Source organism: Leucoraja erinacea, chromosome 36 (assembly GCF_028641065.1).
Source record: "Leucoraja erinacea ecotype New England chromosome 36, Leri_hhj_1, whole genome shotgun sequence".
Classification (NCBI taxonomy): domain Eukaryota; kingdom Metazoa; phylum Chordata; class Chondrichthyes; order Rajiformes; family Rajidae; genus Leucoraja; species Leucoraja erinaceus.
Window position 1 is genome coordinate 14,716,418 of NC_073412.1, and position 19,740 is coordinate 14,736,157.

The window sequence follows — 19,740 nt, forward strand, 5'->3', positions numbered from 1 at the left end:
CCATCTTCACCCCCTGCCTTGTCCAGCCCTGCACATCCACCACCACTCTCTCCCTCGTTCCGCGGGCGGGATATGTCGGGCTCCGTTCGCCGCCCCGGGAGATCCCTGAGCCGGCAGAGGCCTACCTGGCGCTGGCAGCGAGCGGGCGGCTGGTGGGCCCGAGGCTGGGGCCGGCGCCTGGGCCTAGGCCTGGGCATGGGCCTGGGCATTGCCTTCACAGCCGGCCTGGGGCGTAGCTTACGGACGCCGCTGTCCGACTGCCAGTGGGAGGAGGAGGAGCGGAGCCGGGAGCCCGGGGTCCCGGCAGCGGCCGTGGGGCGCGACATACTGCAGAGGATCAAGGTGAGCGGTGCCGGGCGGGGGGACTGAAGGCTTCGGGGATGATGCGGGGCAGCTCCACAATGCTGCCTGGGTAAGGGGTATTAACCAAACCTAGCGATGGGACTGACTTGCATTGGCATAAATGTGAGGTTATCCATTTTGGTGGCAAAAACGGGAAAGCAGATTATTATCTAAATGGTGGCCGATTGGGAAAGCGGGAGATGCAGCGAGACCTGGGTGTCATGGTACACCAGTCATTGAAGGTAGGCATGCAGGTGCAGCAGGCAGTAAAGAAAGCGAATGGTATGTTGGCTTTCATAGCAAGAGGATTTGAGTATAGGAGCAGGGAGGTTCTACTGCAGTTGTACAGGGTCTTGGTGAGACCACACCTGGAGTATTGCGTGCAGTTTTGGTCTCCAAATCTGAGGAAGGACATTATTGCCATAGAGGGAGTGCAGAGAAGGTTAACCAGACTGATTCCTGGGATGTCAGGACTGTCTTATGAAGAAAGACTGGATAGACTTGGTTTATACTCTCTAGAATTTAGGAGATTGAGAGGGGATCTTATAGAAACTTACAAAATTCTTAAGGGGTTGGACAGGCTAGATGCAGGAAGATTGTTTCCGATGTTGGGGAAGTCCAGGACAAGGGGTCACAGCTTAAGGATAAGGGGGAAATCCTTTAAAACCGAGATGAGGAGAACTTTTTTCACACAGAGAGTGGTGGAATCTCTGGAACTCTCTGCCACAGAGGGTAGTTGAGGCCAGTTCATTGGCTATATTTAAGAGGGAGTTAGATGTGGCCCTTGTGGCCAAGGGGATCAGAGGGTATGGAGAGAAGGCATGTACGGAATACTGAGTTGGATGATCAGCCATGATCATATTGAATGGCGGTGCAGGCTCGAAGGGCCGAATGGCCTACTCCTGCACCTAATTTCTATGTTTCTATGTTTTTCTCTGGCAGGCCTGAAGTTGAGCGAAGTGTATACATTTCTAAGAATTAATAGTTAGGGTAGACAGTCAGAACCTCTTTCCCTTGGTGAAATGTCCAACACTACAGGGCAAACTAAGGTTTAGTTTGAAGAAAGGTCTGGACCCAGAACGTCACCTATTCCTTTTCTCCAGAGATGCCGCCTGACCTGCTGAGTTACTCCAGCATTTTGTGTTTATTTAAGGTTTAGTTTAAAGATACAACATGGAAACAGGCTCTTTGCCCCACGGATTCCATGCCGACCAGCGACCACCCCGTACACTCTAGACGTACATAAAATTGCATGTTTTAATGAAGCTACAAAACTTGTACGTCTTTGGAGTGTGGGAGGATACCTGGAGAAAACCCACCCAGGTCATGTGGAGGCCGTACAAACCTCGTACAGGCAGCACCTGTAGTCCGGATAGAACCTGGGTTCTGGCGCTGTAAGGCATCAATTGCTGCGCCATTTTGCTGTCCAAGGTGAGAGGTGACCATGTTTAAAGGAGATGTTGAGGACGCTTTTTCTATACAGAGAATGGTGGGGGCCTGGAACGCATTACCAGGGGTGGTGGTGAAGGCCATTAGAATAGTCTTTTAGATAGGCACATGGTTATGCAGGGAATGGAGGGATAAGGAATATGCGACAACATCTATTTGGTCACCCCTCAAGGTCCATTGTCCGTAGAAACCGATCAAAGTCTGTTCAACTGTAGGTTTGATTAGTATGCATGTCAGGGCTTATGGGAATAAGGCAGGAGAATGGGGTTGAGAGGGAAAGATAGATTGGCCATGATTGAATGGCGGAGTAGACCTGATTGGCTGAATGGCCTAATTTGCTCCTCTAACATGAACAAAGGCATCCTGTTTGGCATGGGCACTGTGAGCAAGAGGGTCTGTTGCTGTGCTGTAGTATTCTATTTTCTATGTTTTATGCACTAATGTGGAATGCAAACCAGCTGCTGTCAGGAAACAAGGAGGGAATAAATGGATTTTGTCAAACTGACTGGGAAGGGCAGCATATCAGAGAGATCCGCCTACTCACAATATATGCAATTGATTTGGTGAAGGGGTGTGATATTTCCAAATTTCCAGACATCGCAAACTGGGTGATATGTGAGGTGCAAGGAGCATACAGAGAAGCTTCAACACAATTTTCTCTCCCCCTCTCCTCCTCTTCCCCCTCCTCCTCCCCTCCTCCCCTCCCCCTCTTTTTCCCTCCTGGCGACATTTTCAACGACAGCCTGAAAAGACGTTGTCGTGTCGTGGTCGGGACTTGATGCGTGGTGAGGCATTTAGTGACGCGTGTTTTCTCCCTGTCGCCCCTGGATTTTGTAATGTTCAAAATCCAGAGGCAACATCTGGGTGTCTCATGTTATGCGCCCTGTCACACGTTTGACTTATGTTGTCGTGTGGGTGAGGCCCAGTTAGGGACAGGGACCACAGCTGTAAAATATTCTTCCTTCAATGCATGGATTTTAAACATTAATATATTAAAATTAATACAATAAAGTCAATTGTGCAAATGAATGGATGTCTTAGTCGTTCAGTTTTATTTACAGATGTATTCACAGGGATGGATTCAGTGAGTGTTGACTGACCTCCGCTCTCCGCTGCATCCCCCTCCCGCCCCCATCCCTCTTGGGAGGTGGGGGGTGGAGAATGGGAGAAGGGGATAAGGGGATGCGAGGGGAGGGGGCAAGTGGAGAAGAGTGGAGTGGGGAGAAGGGAGGAAGAGGGGAAAGGGAAGGGGGGGGGGGGGGAGGGGAGAATGGTGGGGGGGGGGGGTTGGAGAAGGAGGGATGGGGCGGGGCGGGGGGGGGTGGAGAGGAAGGGGGAGTTCAGTCTACACGCACTGAATCCATCCCTGTGAGGATTGGATCTGGAAGCGGACCAATACATTTGTAAATAAAACAGAACAACTCGGACATCTTTTCATTTGCACAATTGATTTTATTGTATTAATTTTAATATACTAATGTTCAAAGTCTATGCATTGAAGGAAGAATATTTTACATGCATTGAAGGAAGAATATCTGTGGTCCCAAACCTTAACCTTAACCCGAGCCCTAAATATTTTACATGCATTGAAGGAAGAATATCTGTGGTCCCAAACCTTAACCTTAACCCGAGCCCTAACTAATCAGGCGTCACCCACAGGAGAGCACACGTCAGCTTGTGTCTCGTATAACTTGATGGTTTTACGGGCGTCAGTCACTGATGCTCGCAGTCGCCGGTAAAATTGCAAAGTGGGACATGCCCTTGTCTCTGTCCCTCTTTTTCTGTCCAAGACAGTCTCTCTTTTTCTCTCCCCCTCCTCTCTCTCTCTCCCTCTCTCTCCTCTCTCCTCTCTCTCCTCCCCCTCTCTCTCACCCTCTCTCTCTCCCTCTCTCTCTCTCCTCCCTCCTCTCTCTCCCCCCTCTCTCCCCCTCTCTCTCTCTCTCCCCCTCTCTCTCTCTCCTCTCTCTCTCCCCTCTCTCTCTCTCTCTCTCTCTCTCTCTCTCTCTCTCTCTCTCTCTCTCTCTCTCTCTCCCTCTCTCTCTCTCTCCCCCCCCCTCTCTCTCCCTCTCCCTCTCTCTCTCTCCCCCTCTCTCTCTCCCCTCCCCCTCTCCCCCCACCCTCTCTCTCCCCTCTCTCTCTCCCTCCCCTCTCTCTCTCTCCCCTCCCCCTCTCTCTCTCCCTCCCCCCCCTCTCCTCACACTCTCCCCCTCTCTCCCCTCCCCTGTGTCCCTCTCCTCCCCTCCCCCTCTCTCTCCCCTCCCCCTCTCTCTCCCCTCTCCCTCTCTCTCCCCTCCCCTCCTTACTCCCCTCCGTCTCTCTCTCCCCCTCCCCCTCTCCTCCCTCCCTCTCCCCCCCCTCTCTCCCCTCCTCTCTCCCCCTACCCCCCCCCCCTCTCCCCCCTACCCCCCCTCACCCTTACCCACCCCCCCCACCCTCTCTCTCCCCGTCCCTCCCTCTCTGTCCCTCCCTCTCCCTCCAATGTAATGTAGCAATTGTTCCTAATGATAGTGTTAATATGCGGGGATCACTGGTCGGCGTGAGCTGAAGGGCCTGTTTCTGCGCTGCATCTCCAAACTTAACAAAAACTCTGACAATGGAGGCCAAGGACAGAAAGGTCAGTGTGGGAATGGGAAGGGGAATTAAAGTGTTTTGCAACAGGTAGGTCCAGATGGATTGAGCGAAGGTGTTCAGCTAAACGATCGCCCAGCCTACATTTGGTATTGCCAGTGCATAAGAGTCCACATTTTGAACAACGGATACAGTAAATGAGGTTGGAGAACCTCTGCCTAACCTGACAAAGTCGAGGGAGAAGGTATAGGGACAGGTTTTGCATCTCCTGTGGCTGTAGGGGAAGGTAACTGGGGAGAAGGTGGTTTGGGTGAGAAGGGATGAGTTAACCAGGGAGTTGCGGAGGGAACGGTCTCTGCTGAAGGCGGGAAGGAGTGGAGATGGGAAGATGTGACCACTGGTGGGATCTCGTTGAGGGTGGCGAAAATGTTGGAAGAACAAAGCCCTGGTTAAAATTTATGAGCCGTCCTTAAATACAGGACTGGAGGAAGACTGGAGGGTGGCAAATGTGCCTCTATTCAAGAAGGGCTGCAGGGAAAATGCTGGAACTATAGGCTGGTGAGCTTAGTTGGAAAGTTACTAGAGTATTCTGAGTGATGTTATACTGGCATTTGGATAGGTAAGGGCTAATTAGGGATAATCAGCTTGGTTTAGTACATGGGAGGCCGTGTCTCACAAATCGGAGTATTTTGAAGGCATGACCAAAAAGATCGATGAGGGTAGAGCTGTAGATGTTGTATACATGTATTTCAGTAAGGCATTCTACAAGGTTCCGCATTGTAGACTGCTCTGGAAGGTTTGATTGCGTAGGATCCAAGGAGAGATAGCTGAATGAATAGCAAATTGGCTTAATGGAAGGAAGTAGAGGGTGATGGTGGAAGGTTGCTTCTCAGACTGGAGGCCTGAGTAGTGGTGTGCTTCGGGGTTCGGTGCTGGGTCTGTTACTGTTTGTCAACTACATCAGTGATTTGGATGAGAACACACAGGGCACGATTAGCAAGTTTGCTGATGATACAAAGGTGGGTGGTTTTGCAGATAGTGAAGATGGTTGTGATAGATTGCAGCAGGATCTTGATCAATTGGCTAGGTGGGCTGAGGAATGGTTGATGGAATTTAATAGAGAAGTGTGAGATGTTGCATTTTGGGATGTCTAACAAGGGCAGGACCTACACAGTGAATGGTAGGCATCTGGTGAGTGTTGTAGAACAGAGGGATCAAGGAGTGCAGGTGCATGGTTCCTTGAATGTCGAGTCGCAGGTAGATGAGGTAGTCAAAAAGGCTTTTGGCACATTGGGCTTCATCAATCAGAGTATTGAGTATAGAAGTTAGGAAGTCATGTTGCAGTTGTATAAGACGTTGGTGAGACCACATTTAGAATATTATGTTCAGTTCTGGACACCGTGTTATGGGATATTGTCAAGCTTGAAAGGGATCAGAGAAGATTTACGAGGATGTTGCCAGGACTAGAGGGTCTGAGCTATCGGGAGAGATTGAGTAGGCTGGGTCTCTTCCATGATGTGTTGGAGGAGGAGGGGTGATCTTATAGAAGTGTATAAGATCATGAGAGGACTAGATAGGATAGATGCGCAGTCTCTTGCCCAGAGTAGGTGAATCGAGGACAGAAGTAGGAATCTAAGGGGTAACATTTTCACACAAAGGGTGGTAGGTGTATGGAACAAGCTGCCAGAGGAGGTAGTTGAGGCAGGGACTATCCCAACGTTTAAGAAACAGACAGGTACATGGATTGGACAGGTTTGGAGGGATGTGGGCCAAACATAGACCAGGTGGGACTTGTGCAGCTGGGACATGTTGGTCGGCATAGGCAAGTTGGACCAAAGGGCCTGTTTCCACGTTGTATCACTGTAGAGTGATACAACGTGGAAACAGGCCCTTTGGTCCAACTTCTCATACTTTGGTAATCCCATACTTGTCTGCATTAACCTGCATTTGCCATTTCTCTGCCCACTTGCCAGCTGATCAATATTCTGCTGTAACTCATCTGCACTTGGATTTAAGATGGACTAAAGGCAGGGTGGGCCTGCAAGTTAAGATTCCAAATTCGAGCATGACCAACTGTGATGTTTGGTGGACTGTGTGGCGCTGCACAAGACAATGGGAGATGTTTTGTATATAGTTATCTCCTGTCTGTGTGTAGTGTGTGTGGGTGCAGCCATTTTGAGTAGTCTTGCTGCCAGCATTGGGTGAGTTTAAGAATAAGGAGTAAGCCATTTAGAACGGAGCCGAGGAAACACTTTTTCTCACAGAGAGTGGTGAGTCTGGAATTCTCTGCCTTAGGTGGAGGCAAGTTTTCTGGATGCTTTCAAGAGAGAGCTAGATGGGGTCTTAAAAATAGCAGAGTCAGGGGATTGTCTATTGTCTATTTCTGTTGAATTGAACTCTCAAGTTTTGTGCAGACCTAGAAGAACACGAAAGTGGTGTCAGAAGTGGGATATTTCGGATTGCGTCCAAAGATCCAGATAGGAGCCCATTTTTCGTTTAAAAAAAATAAATAAATAAAGTTCTGTAGTGTACCCAAACTAACATGTCTCGGTAATTCGATTGTTTCGATCCCGAGCGAGAAAGGTGGTCGTCGTATTTAACGCGAGCTGAGTTTTATTTTGAAAGTACGGCAATTACTACTGATCTGAAGAAGAAGGCTCTCTTGTGTTCATCAATGTCACCAGAAACTGCACTGCTTTAAGATTTACTTACTGAAGAAGTAACTGAAGTGTCATCTGCTGAAATCACAACAGCTTTGCAGCTGCATTTTGAAGAAAGTCGAAATTTCCTAGCAGCTCGTCTCGATTTCTACCGGACAGTGCAACAGGAAGGGCAATCGATCACCGAATTTCTTGCTGAACTTTGCACCAAGGCAAAGGCATGTGATTTTAAAACTCAATGCTGCGAAAAGTGCCAAGACAATGCGTTCCGGGATAGACTGGTCATGGGCTGCAGGCACTCATTCTCAAGGAATCGGATGCCTCATTGAAGAATGTGCAACATTGTGCAAAGATGGCCGAGCTGCTAAGTAAAGAACTGCACAAAATGGCTGGCGAAACAGTGTCGAAGCTCCATCAGGTGCATACAGTTCGTCAGCTATTTACAATATATATTAATGATTTGGATGAGGGAATTGAATGCAACATCTCCAAGTTTGCGGATGACACGAAGCTGGGGGGCAGTGTTAGCTGTGAGGAGGATGTTATGAGGCTGCAAGGTGACTTGGATAGGCTGGGTGAGTGGGAAAATGCATGGCAGATGCAGTATAATGTGGATAAATGTGAGGTTATCCACTTTGGTGGCAAAAACAGGATAGACTATTATCTGAATGGTGGCCGATTAGGAAAAGGGGAGATGCAACGAGACCTGGGTCATGGTACACCAGTCATTGAAAGTAGGCATGCAGGTGCAGCAGGCAGTGAAGAAAGCAAATGGTATGTTAGCATTCATAGCAAAAGGATTTGAGTATAGGAGCAAGGAGGTTCTACTGCAGTTGTACAGGGTCTTGGTGAGACCACACCTGGAGTATTGCGTACAGTTTTGGTCTCCTAATCTGAGAAAATACATTTTGCCATAGAGGGAGTACAGAGAAGGTTCACCAGACTGATTCCTGGGAGGGCAGGACTTTCATATGAAGAAAGACTAGATAGACTTGGCTTGTACACGCTAGAATTTAAAAGATTGAGGGGGGATCTTATAGAAACTTACAAAATTCGTAAAAGGTTGGACAGGCTAGATGCAGGAAGATTATTCCTGATGTTGGGGAAGTCCAGAACTAGGGGGTCACAGTTTAAGGATAAGAGGGAAGTCTTTTAGGGCTGAGATGAGAAAATCATTTTTTACACAGTGGTGAATCTGGAATTCTCTGCCACAGAAGGTAGTTGAGTACAATTCATTAGCTATATTTAAGAGGGAGTAAGATGTGGCCCTTGTGGCTAAAGGGATCAGGGGGTATGGAGAGAATGTAGGGATGGGATACTGAGTTTGATGATCAGCCATGATCATATCGAATGGCGGTGCAGGCTCGAAGGGCCGAAAGGCCTACTCCTGCACCTATTTTCTATGTGTCTATGTTTCTATGTCTGTGTGTGGTGCAGCCATTTTGAGTAGTCTTGCTGCCAGCATTGGTTAAAGCATTAAAGATTTCTGTTGTAAATTGAAGACTCTCAAGTTTTGTGCAGACCTCGAAAACGAACACAAAACCAACTTTGATGGTATGACAGGAACTCGCTGAAGTTGTTTGGTGCAGGTTGTTTGAATGAAAAGGAATGTCTGGAAAGCGGGATGCTTTTAAAAGTGTGATGACCAGCTTGCATGATACTGTTAGAGTGAAAGGCAAGGCAGGTGGGTGCCTTGCCAACTTGTAACCAATTGGCCCACTCACCCTGGATCCCATGAGTTCTAATGTCCTAAACCAGTCTACATGCAGAACTTTGTCAAAGACCTTGCTGAAGCTCATGAAGACAACTGTCCTCAGCTCGTCAATCCTTTTGGCCATCTCTTCAAAAAAACATTAAATTCATGTGTCATGATTTCTCACATACAAAACCATGTTGCCTTTCACTAAACAAATGGAACTAAATCCTTGTGGATCATTTTACTCGGAATCCCTACTGAAATTTTCCAAGCATGGACCTTGGGCTCATTGGCATGTAGTTTCATGGCCTGCAGCACTGAACAATACAACAAAGAAACAATCCCACAATGTGCTTGCAATCATGATGGCAAGTTAAACTAATCTCTACCTGCACAAGATTCATATCCAACTATTCCCTGCATTTCTAAAAAATGACCTTATCGTAAGTGCCTTGGCCACCATGCATGGCTATGCATGCAGGCACTCAACAATCGATGCAAAATAAATTGCCCCATTGATCCAAGCTCATAGAACAGTGCAGCAAATTATCTGGTCCTTCCGCCAACAATATCTGAGCTGGATTTCATGGCAGCAACATCACTTATCTGCATGCACATAACCCATATCCATATGCCCATCCAAAAGTATTTTAAATGAACAAACGTATCTGCTTTAATGGTCACCCCGCCTGACGGCGCATTCCAGGCACTCACAACCGTGTTTAAAGAAAGCATGTCCATCACACTAGCTGTCTCCTCGTCAGCCAGCAGTCTCTAGTCCTGCCAGCCTCGTCTTCATTCCAACAGGATATGTTTGCCCTCAACTCTCTGTCTCCCACTTGCCACGCATAGAATTGTGAGCGTTTTGGGTTGCGGTGGTACAAAGACGTGGGGTGCTGGGGATGCGATGGTAGATGTTGTAGCTGGAGGCTGTAATGACAGGATGTAATAGAGGAGTTGGACGGGGGAAGGGTGTCGAGGGTGGATGGGTGGGTCAGGTGGCATAGGGTAGGGTGGGCAGAGAATGTTTTGGATCTGATGGGTGTAGTTGGTACTGCATTGGCAATGGAGAAGTTCTTTTCTCGATTAATCCACAGAACAATGTCGTATGTGAGGTAGTTAGGATCTCCCCAATGGGTCAAATGCAATATACCATGTACACTAGAAGTATACATTATCAATACATATGTGTTGTATCATTTCAGTATGCAGGTCTATACACATGTATCTTCATTTAACCAATAAATTAGCATGGAAAAACATTGTTTACAATGTGGTTTAATGAGTAAAGTAGGACTTAATTTAACATATGTTATACATTAAATGATCAGCCCTTTTTCCACATTTGAATGAAAGCCTAAAACAATATCAATAAGTGTTTGCAGGTTTATTACAAACTACAACAAATAAACTGTACTCATGCCAAAACACAATCGGGAATGGCGTTTGTAATTTACTAATTCAAAGACCAAAAAAAAGTTCATCCATCCAGATTGATTCATGGCAACAGTGGGCTATTATAAATAAAAACAAATCTGTTCTTATGACACGTTCCATGCAGTTGGAATTTGAAGACGTTTATTTTTGTCTTTAAACTGGAGCATCACTAAAATCAGATAATTAAATAGTGATCTTACAATGAAATTTCAATGAGCTGAGAGCATTGCTGCGCGTTTAAACGCCTAAATACTCGGACTGTTGTCGGTGTTTTAAAAAGGTATCGTTGAAGGTGGTTAGCTGAGGGTGGGCAGGACTGCCACGAGGAGGGCTGGGGAGTTGGGTGCACCGTGCCGGAGTTAGCACGATTGCCCCGGGGAGAGCTGGGGGGAGTGCCCGGGCCGAGGTTGGCAGGTCCGCCGCGGCTATGCGGGGGAAAGGGTGCCTTGGGCTGGGGTGGGCTAGGGTGTACTGGGGTAGGGAAAGGAGAGTGTGTCCCAGGCCGGTCTGGGGAAGGGATGCCACGGTCTGGGTCGGGCACGGCTACCCTGCGGAGGGGTGGGGACAGGGTGCCTCGGGCCGGAGTAGGTCGCGTAGCGGTGTCCTGCGGAGGGGTATCTTGGCCTGGGCAGGAGTGCCCCGGAATGGGGAAGGGGTATCTCGGGTTGGATAGGGGTGCTTCGTGCTGGGGTGGAGAGGACAGGGCAGAGGTGTACCCCGGGGAGGGGACAAGGTGTTCCGGCAGGGTTGCCTCGGGCTGCAGCGCATCAAGGGTAGACAGGGGTGCCCCGGGCTGGGCTGGGGTATCTTGGGCTAGGCAAAGGTGCCCCGGAACGGGGGTACTGTCCCCTGCCCGGACGGCCGGTGCCCTAGCACCACATCTTGTTGTTCTCCTCGGCCGCCTTGGCGGGCTGCGCACCGCTGGTGATGCAGGCGGCGTTGGAGTAGTCCCGCGACTTCTTCTCCACCTGGTTGAGAAGACTCTTGTAGCCGGAAAGCTCCTGCTCCAGCGCGTTCTTGACGCCGAGCAGCGTCTGGAAATCGGCCGTGTGCGTCTCTAGCTTCTTCTCCAGCGCCTTGTTGTAGTCGCGGATGCGGCCGATCTCCCGCTCCTTCTCCTGCAAGTGGTTCTTGTGCATCTCGTCGCGGAGCCGCAGGTCGGTGACAGCGTTGCGGTAGCACTCGGTCTCCTTCTTGATGCGCTGCAGCGGCACGCTGTTCTCCTCGAACTTGTGCCGGTATCGGGCCAGCTCCTCCTTGTTGCGCCGCGCCATCTGCTCGTACTCCTGCCGCATGTTGCGCAGCGCCTGCTCCAGGTCGAGCGAGCCGTTGTCCGCCTGCTCCGAGTTCTGCAGGTTGTCCAGCTTCTGCTGCCAGTAGATGCGCTCCTGGTCCCGCACCAGCCGCAGCTGCGCCAGTTGAGCCTCCAACAGCTTGAACTGACACTGCAGCCGCTCCAGGCCGCCGCCCGCTTCCTCCAGCCGCTTCTTCAGGTCCTGGAAGTCGCGGTCAAACTCGCGCTTCAGCAGGCACTCCTTCTCCAGCCGCGACTTGAGCTTGTCCTTCTCCAGCTTCAACAGCACCAGCTCGTTTTGGATTTCATCCACCCGCGACTGAAAGTCCTGGTAGTCCTTCTGGTACGCCTTCTCGGCCGCGTTGAACTCCTCCTTCTCCAGCTTCTTCACCTCGGCCAGCAGCTCCTTGTTCTTGCGCTGCAGGCTCAGCACCGTGTTGTTGATGTACTTGGCGAAGCGCTCGTTCAGCTCCTTGATTTGGTCCTTGCCCTCCTGCATACCGTCCTGCAGCTCCTTCTCGTTACCCTCGCACGCCGCCATGTCGGTCTGCCGCTCCGCGCAGGGCCCGGCCGCGGTGGCCGAGCCCGGCGACGACGTCCTGGAGCCCGAGAACATGCTGCCGCGCCCGGCGTGTGTGGCCGGCGAGTGCTGGGGCTGGCGGGTGGTATGGCGGATCAACAACCGTCGCCCGGACAACCGGCCGCCGTCAACTTCAAAACAAAGCGCGCGGCCCCGGGCCGTCGTCAGCGCGCGCTCCCGAGTCGCCAACCGTCTGTCGATCGCGCGCGCGGCCCGAACCACCAACTCTTGTCAGAGCGAGTCCCCGCGCATCAACCGTCGTGTGCGCGCCACGTGCCTCCAACTGTCGACGGGACGCGCGTGTCCTCGAGCCACAAGCCGCCAACTGCCGTCAGCGCGCGCCCCCAGGCCGCCAACTGCCGTCAGCGCGCGCCCCCAGGCCGCCAACTGCCGTCAGCGCGCGCCCCCAGGCCGCCAACTGCCGTCAGCGCGCGCCCCCAGACCTCCAACTACCGTCAGCGCGCGCCCTGTCGTCGCCGACTATATACTGTTCACCAGACAGTAATGGAGATGTAGAGCAGGTAAACAGGCCCTGTTGCCCACCTCCTCCATCCATGCCCGGTAAGTGAGCATACCCGGCTGCTCCCTTTTGCCCCTTGCCCTTCAACCCCTTCCTATGCACACCTTCATCAAGTCTTCCATTCAATCATGACTGATCTATCTCTTCCCCCTAACCCCATCCTCCTGCCTTCTTCCCATAAGCTCTGACACCTGTACTAATCAAGAATCTTATCTCTACCTTAAAAAATATATCCAATGACTTGGCCTCCACAGCCTTCTGTGGCAAATAATTCCACAGGTTCACCACCCCAGAGATGAGGAGGAAATACATTCCTCCTCATCTCCTTCCTGGAGGTATGTCCTCTAATTCTGAGGCTACGACCTCTAGACCTAGACTCTCTCACTAGTGAAACGTCCTCTCCAAATCCACTCTACCCAAGCCTTTCAATATTCAATAAGTTTCAATGAAGTATCCCTTCATCCTTCTAAACTCCAGCGAGTACAGGCCCAGTGCTGTCAAACGCTCATCATATGTTAGCCCACTCATTCCTGGGATAATTTTTGGAAACCTCCTCTGGACTCTCTCCAGAGCCAGCACATCCTTCCTCAGATATGGTGGCCAAAATAGCTCACAATTCTATTTGCCCAAGTGTCTTTTGAAAGTGGTGTGTCCACTTATGCAGCTTTCTCTGGCAGCTCATTCCAGATATAGGAATGTGTCTACAAATAGCATAGTGTTACCAGCACGCATCCTGATGAAGTGCAATTCACACAATTCGTTTAGACCATGGCATATTCTAAGAAAACATTATAACAATGGACAATAGGTGCGGCAGTCGGCCATTCATCCCTTCGAGCCAGCACCGCCATTCAATGTGATCATGTCTGACCATCCACAATCAGTACTCCTTGCCTGTCTTCTCTCCATATTCCTTAACTCCACTATCCATAAGAGTTATATCTAACTATCTATTGAAAGCATCCAGAGAACCAGACCTCTGAGGCAGAGAATTCCACAGACTCACAACTCTGTGTGAAAAGGTTTTTCCTCATCTGCGTTCTAAATGGCTTACCACTATTCTTAAACCATGGCCACTGGTTCTGTACTCCCCCAACATTGGGAACATGTTTCCTGCCTCAAGCGTGTCCAAACCCATCTAATATGTTTCAATAAGATCTCCTCTCATCCTTTTAAATTCCAGAGTATATAATAAACCCAGCCACTCCAATCTATCAACATATGACAGTCCCGCCATACCGGGAATTAACCTACGCTGCACTCCCTCAATAGCAAGAATGTCCTTCCTCAAGTTTGGAAACCAGAACTGCACACAATACTCCAGGTGTGGCCTCACTAAGGCCCCGGCTGTACGACTGCAGGATGACTCTTTGCTCCTAAATCAACACCTTTTGTTATGAAGGCCAACAAGCCATTCGCTTTCTTCACTGCCTAATGTACCCGCATGCTTACTTTCAGTGACTGATGAACAAGGACCCCCAGATCCCATTGTACTTCACCTTTTCCGAACTTGACACCATTTAGATAGTAATCTACCTTCCTATTTTTACCTCCAAAGTGGATAACCTCACATTTATCCACATTAAACTGCATCTGCAATGCATCTGCCCACTCACCCATCCTGTCCAAGTCACCCTGCATCCTTATAGCATCCTCCTCACAGTTCACACTGCCACCCAGCTTTGTGTCATCTGCAAATTTGCTAATGTTACTTTTAATCCCTTCATCCAAATAATATATATATTGTAAATAGCTATAGTCCCAGCACCAAGCCTTGCCGCACCCCAGTCCTGCCTGCCATGCTGAAAGGGACCTGTTAATTCCTACCCTTTGTTTCCTGTCTGCCAACCAATTTTCTATCCATGTCAGCACCCTACCCCCAATACCATGTGCTCTAATTTTGCCCACTAATCTATGTGGGACCTTATCAAATGCTTTCTGAAAGTCCAGGTAGACTACATCCACTGGCTCTCCCTTGTCTAGAACCTACAATCCTGCTTTGACTGCACTAATTGGAATTTGTTCAGGGAAGCAACCACAAGCCTCGATGAGTATACAGACACTGTATCATCATATGTCAGCTTTTGCGAGGACAGTTGCATTCCAATTAAGACCCGGAGATGGTTCAACAACAACAAGCCCTGGTTCACTGCAGAACTCAGACAGCTCCGACGGTCTAAAGAGGAGGCCTACAGGAGTGGGGATGCAGACCTCTACAGGCAGGCCAAGTACAAGCTAAGAAGAGGAATCAGTACTGCCAAGGACAGGTACTCTGAAAGGTTGAGGAGCAAGTTCTCAGCTAGTGACTGTTCTTCAGTATGGAAGGGCTTGTACGAAATTACCAGCTACAAGAGGGAAACCCCCCGCTCTTTGGACAATCGTCAGCTGACCAACGACCTGAATGAGTTTTACTGCAGGATTGAAAATCAGAAACATAACCCTGGTACTCCCTCCCCCCCTCCCCAACCAACACAGCCAGACCCCAGTCTACAAAGAATGGACCCTCTCCTTCCCATTCTCCATTTCACACCAACTTAAGGCAAGACTCCAGTATGAAAAGACTGGACCATTTCCCACCCCGACCAATACTTCACACCCACTCACAGCCTGACCTCAGTCTGCAAAGACTGGGCCTTTCTACACCCACCCCCCTCCAATCATCACTTCACACCCAATGACCCACACCATCTGTGCTGCACAACATAACTTATCCAATATCAACAATAAAAAAAGGTGGAGAGGCTTTTCAGAGGACAAAAGAGCCGGAAATCTCCAGGACCTGACAATGTTTCCCCCTCTACTCTTAAGCTCTGTGCCAAACAGCTGGCGCCGGTCTATCCAGACATTTTTAACCAGTCCCTGCAAACCTGTACTGTTCCTGCCAACTTCAAAGTCTCCATTATTGTCCCTGTACCAAAAAAGGTAAGGATTACTTGTCTTAATGACTACAGGCCTGTCGCACTGACCTCTGTAGTCATGAAGACACTTGAAAGGCTTGTGCTGGCCAAGCTGAAAAATATCACAAATCCCCTGCAGTTTGCATATTGGGCCAATAGATCTGTGGATGATGCAGTCAACCTGGGCCTGCACTTCATCCTACAGCACCTAGACTGCCAGGGGACCTATGCGAGGATCCTGTTTGTTGATTTTAGCTCTGCATTCAACACCATTGTGTCAGACCTACTACACTTCAACCTTTCCGGGTTGACTGCCTGAACCCCTCTTTTGGTGGATCACCAGCTTCTAGACAGACAGGAAGCAGCATGTGACGCTGGGAAAGCATATCTCGGACCCGCAAAAGCTCAGCATAGGAGCACCGCAAGGCTGCGTACTCTCTCCTCTCCTCTCTCTACACAAACGACTGCACCACCACAGTCGAGCTTCTCAAGTTTGCGGATGACACACCCTGATTGGACTGATCCAGGATGGGGAGGAATCTGCCAACAGACAGGAAGTGTCACAGCTGGCGTCCTCGTGCCGTTGCAACAACCTAGAGCTCAATGCTCTTAAGACAGTGGAATTGATTGTAGACTTTAGGAGAGCTTCCCCTCTCCTTACCCCACTCATCATCAACAACACCACAGTCTCATCTGTGGAGTCTTTTAAGTTCCTGGGAACCATCATCTCCAAGGACCTTAAATGGGGGGCTACCAATGACTCCACTGTCAACACCACTACACAACAGAGGATGTACTTCCTACGGCAGCTGAGGACGCACAATCTGCCACAGGCAATGATGGTCCAATTCTACACGACCATCGTAGAGTCTGTTCTCAACTTCTCCATCATAGTCTGGTTTGGCTCAGCCACCAAGCACGACAACTGGAGGCTGCAGCGAATCGTCCGTTTAGCAGATAAGGTTATTGTCTGCAACCTTTCCTCCATTGATGAACTGTACACTGCAAGGGCCAGGAAGTGAGCGGGCAAGATCATCTTTGACCCCTCTCACCCTGGCCACAAACTCTTTGAATCACTTCCCTCTGGAAGGCGACTCCGGATTGTCAAAGCTGCCACAGCCAGACATAAAAACAGTTTTTATCAACGAGTAGTAGCTCTAGTCAACAGCTAAAGATCTGTAGCTTCCCTTTGATCCAGTACTTTCATCTGGTATTTTGTTCGTTCACATGCTTGATCAATGGTGTTTTATCATTAATGTTTTATTATTATTAATGTTTAGTGTTTTCTGAGTCATTCGTAACTGTCACTGCATGTCATGTTGTTACTTGTGGGCGGAGCACCAAGGCAAATTCCTTGTATGTGAATACTTGACCAATAAACTTACTTACTTACATCTCCTGGTTACGTCCTCAAAAAATTCCAAAAGATTCGTCAAGCATGATTTCCCCTTCGTAAATCCATGTTGACTCAGACCGATCCAGCTACTGTTATCCAAACGTGCCGCTATTTCATTTTTTTTAATTGACTCCAGCATCTTCCCCCCCACTGATGTCAGGCTAACTGGTCCATAATTACCTGCTTTCTCTCTGCCACCCTTCTTAAAGAGTGGGACAACATTAGCTACCCTCCAATCCACAGGAACTGATCCAGAATCTTTAGAACATTGGAAAATGATCACCAATGCGTCCACGATTTCAAGAGCCACTTCCTTAAGCACCCTAAGATGCAGACCATCAAGCCCTGGGGATTTATCAGTCGTCAGTCATATAACCATATAATAACCATATAACAATTACAGCACGGAAACAGGCCATCTCGACCCTTCTAGTCCGTGCCGAACACATAATCTCCCCTAGTCCCATATACCTGCGCTCAGACCATAACCCTCCATTCCCTTCCCATCCATATAACTATCCAATTTATTTTTAAATGATAAAAACAAACCTGCCTCCACCACCTTCACTGGAAGCTCATTCCACACAGCTACCACTCTCTGAGTAAAGAAGTTCCCCCTCATGTTACCCCTAAACTTCAGTCCCTTAATTCTCATGTCATGTCCCCTTGTTTGAATCTTCCCTACTCTCAGTGGGAAAAGCTTTTCCACGTCAACTCTGTCTATCCCTCTCATCATTTTAAAAACCTCTATCAAGTCCCCTCTTAACCTTCTGCGCTCCAAAGAATAAAGCCCTAACTTGTTCAACCTTTCTCTGTAACTTAGTTGCTGAAACCCAGGCAACATTCTAGTAAATCTCCTCTGTACTCTCTCTGTCCCATCAGTTTATCCAACACGATTTTCTGCCTAATGTGAATCTCCTTCAGTTCCTCTGCCACCCTAGATCCTCTGGCCACTAGTACATCAGGAAGATTGTTTGTGTCCTCCATGGCCAAGAAGGATCCAAAGTACTTATTCAACTCATCTGCCATTTCCTTGTTCCCCATAATAAATTTGCCATTTTCAGTCTACAAGGTCGCTTGTTGGTAAGGAATGTTATTCAACCCGTAGCAAGAAATGACATAGAATCAGAAGTTATAGAATTCGTGTGGGTCCAGTTAAGAGACTGCAAGGGTGAAAAGATCCTGAGGGGAGTTATATGCTGGCCTCCGGACAGTAGACAGGATGCAGGGCACAAATTAAATCATAGGAAAGGCATGTGAGAAAGGCACGGTTATAGTGGTCACAGGGTATTACGACATGCAGATACACTGGGAAAATCAGGATGGTACTAGATCTCAAGAGAAGGAATTTGTAGAATGCCTACGAGATAGCTTCTTAGAGCAGTGCATGGTCGAGCCCTCTGAACAATGTGCAGTGAACTAGATTTGATGAGGGGGCTTAGTGGAGTAATCCAAAGGAGGCAGTGATCATAATATGATAGAACTGAACCTGCAGTTTGAGAGGGTTAGAAAATAGTTTTAGGCTGGAGGAAATGTAAGATTGAAGTGTCAGAGTAGCTGAACAGAAGCCACACAGAGGTAAAAGCTTTGTGTGGATGAAGCAAGAGGATTGGGAAGCTTTTGAAAACTAATAGAAGTCAACTAAAAATAGTAGATCAGGGTCGGTCAGTAGTCTATCACCTGCGATGGAGATAGTGAGAAATGGAAGGGAAATGTCGGAAATGGTCCAGGTGTATTTGAGTGCCGGATGGAAGTTAGTGGTGAAATGGATGAAGTCAGTGAGTTCTGTATGGGTGCAGGAGGCGTGTGCTCAAAGTATGCCTTGTATTTGGAGGAAATGGGAGGATTCAAACGAAAAGTTGGTATGGGTAAGGACTAGGCAGAGGAAAGTTCTAATAATAATAGACGGGGATTGGTTGGTTTTGCAGTCGAGGAAGAAACTGAGGGCTTTAAGATCCTCCTGGTGGGAAATGGAGGTGTAGAGTGACTGGACATCCATGGTGAAAATGAGGTAATGGTGGTCCGGAAAACGGAAGTCATGGAGGAGACGAAGAGCGTGTGATGTGTCTTGAACAGAGGTAGGGAGGGATTTAACCAGAGGGGATAGGATGGAGTCAAGGTATGTGGAAATAAGTTTGGTGGGACACAAACAGCTAGAAAGAATGGGTCTGCCAGGACAGTCAGGTTTGTGGATTTTGGGAGAAGGTAAAATGGGGCCATCCCGGGCTGGGGAACGATGAGATTGGAGGCTTGGGAGGGCAGGGAGCCGGAAGTGATAAAGTCAGTGATGGTGTTCGAGATCATGGCCTGGTGCTCGTCTGTGGGGTCATGGTCCAATGATAAGTAGGAAGAGATGTCTGAGAGTTGGCGCGTGGCCTCAGACTTGTAGAGGTCAGCGTGCCAGACTACCACGGCACCTCCCTTGTCGGCGGGTTTGATCACCCAGTCAGGGTTGTTGCAGAGTAAGTGGAGGGCTGAACGTTCGGGGGGGAGAGAGGTTAGAGTGAGACTGGGGAGTGGAGAAGTTGAGGCGGTTGATGTCCCGCCGGCAGTTTAAAATAAAAAGGTCTAAAGCAGGTAGATGTCAGGGGGGATGGTGAACACACGGCAAGGAAGGTGGTTGGGGCCGGAGTTAGGCAGGTGAGTGGACGGAGGCCGAGGCGCTGTCTGGTAGGGGGCTGGTGGGTGGTCAGGGAGGAGGGTGGATATGAGGACTAGTATGGGTGAGGAGGAGTTGGGGTCACATGGTTTGAGGTGGAAGGGGAAGACCCAGTGGAACAACCACTGAGGTTCCCTGTGTTAGGGTATGGAGCACTAGGACCCAGCACAGTTATAAGGGCCTGTCTCACTTTCACAACCTAATTCACTTTTTTACTCGTGGACATTTTTCATCATGCTAGA

General features: G+C 49.1%; 2 protein-coding genes across 2 annotated transcripts in view; one reads left to right on the plus strand and one right to left on the minus strand.

The window, feature by feature from the left end:
* Positions 1-19,740, plus strand: part of lactb (lactamase, beta) — an 83,129-nt gene continuing 63,389 nt past the window's right edge. Inside the window, 1 exon segment of the mRNA XM_055662772.1 lies at positions 1-342. Within this exon segment, the coding sequence (XP_055518747.1) occupies positions 73-342 (270 nt within the window). The 5' untranslated portion in view covers positions 1-72.
* On the minus strand, positions 10,062-12,399 carry LOC129713587 (vimentin-like). The gene has a single exon (XM_055662773.1). It carries the CDS (start codon positions 12,060-12,062, stop codon positions 11,022-11,024), a length of 1,041 nt encoding a protein of 346 aa, XP_055518748.1. The 5' UTR covers positions 12,063-12,399; the 3' UTR covers positions 10,062-11,021.

Bases quoted from the DNA above. Each gene is read 5' to 3' on its own strand.
- LOC129713587 (XM_055662773.1), bottom strand. From the start codon at position 12,062: ATGTTCTCGGGCTCCAGGACGTCGTCGCCGGGCTCGGCCACCGCGGCC.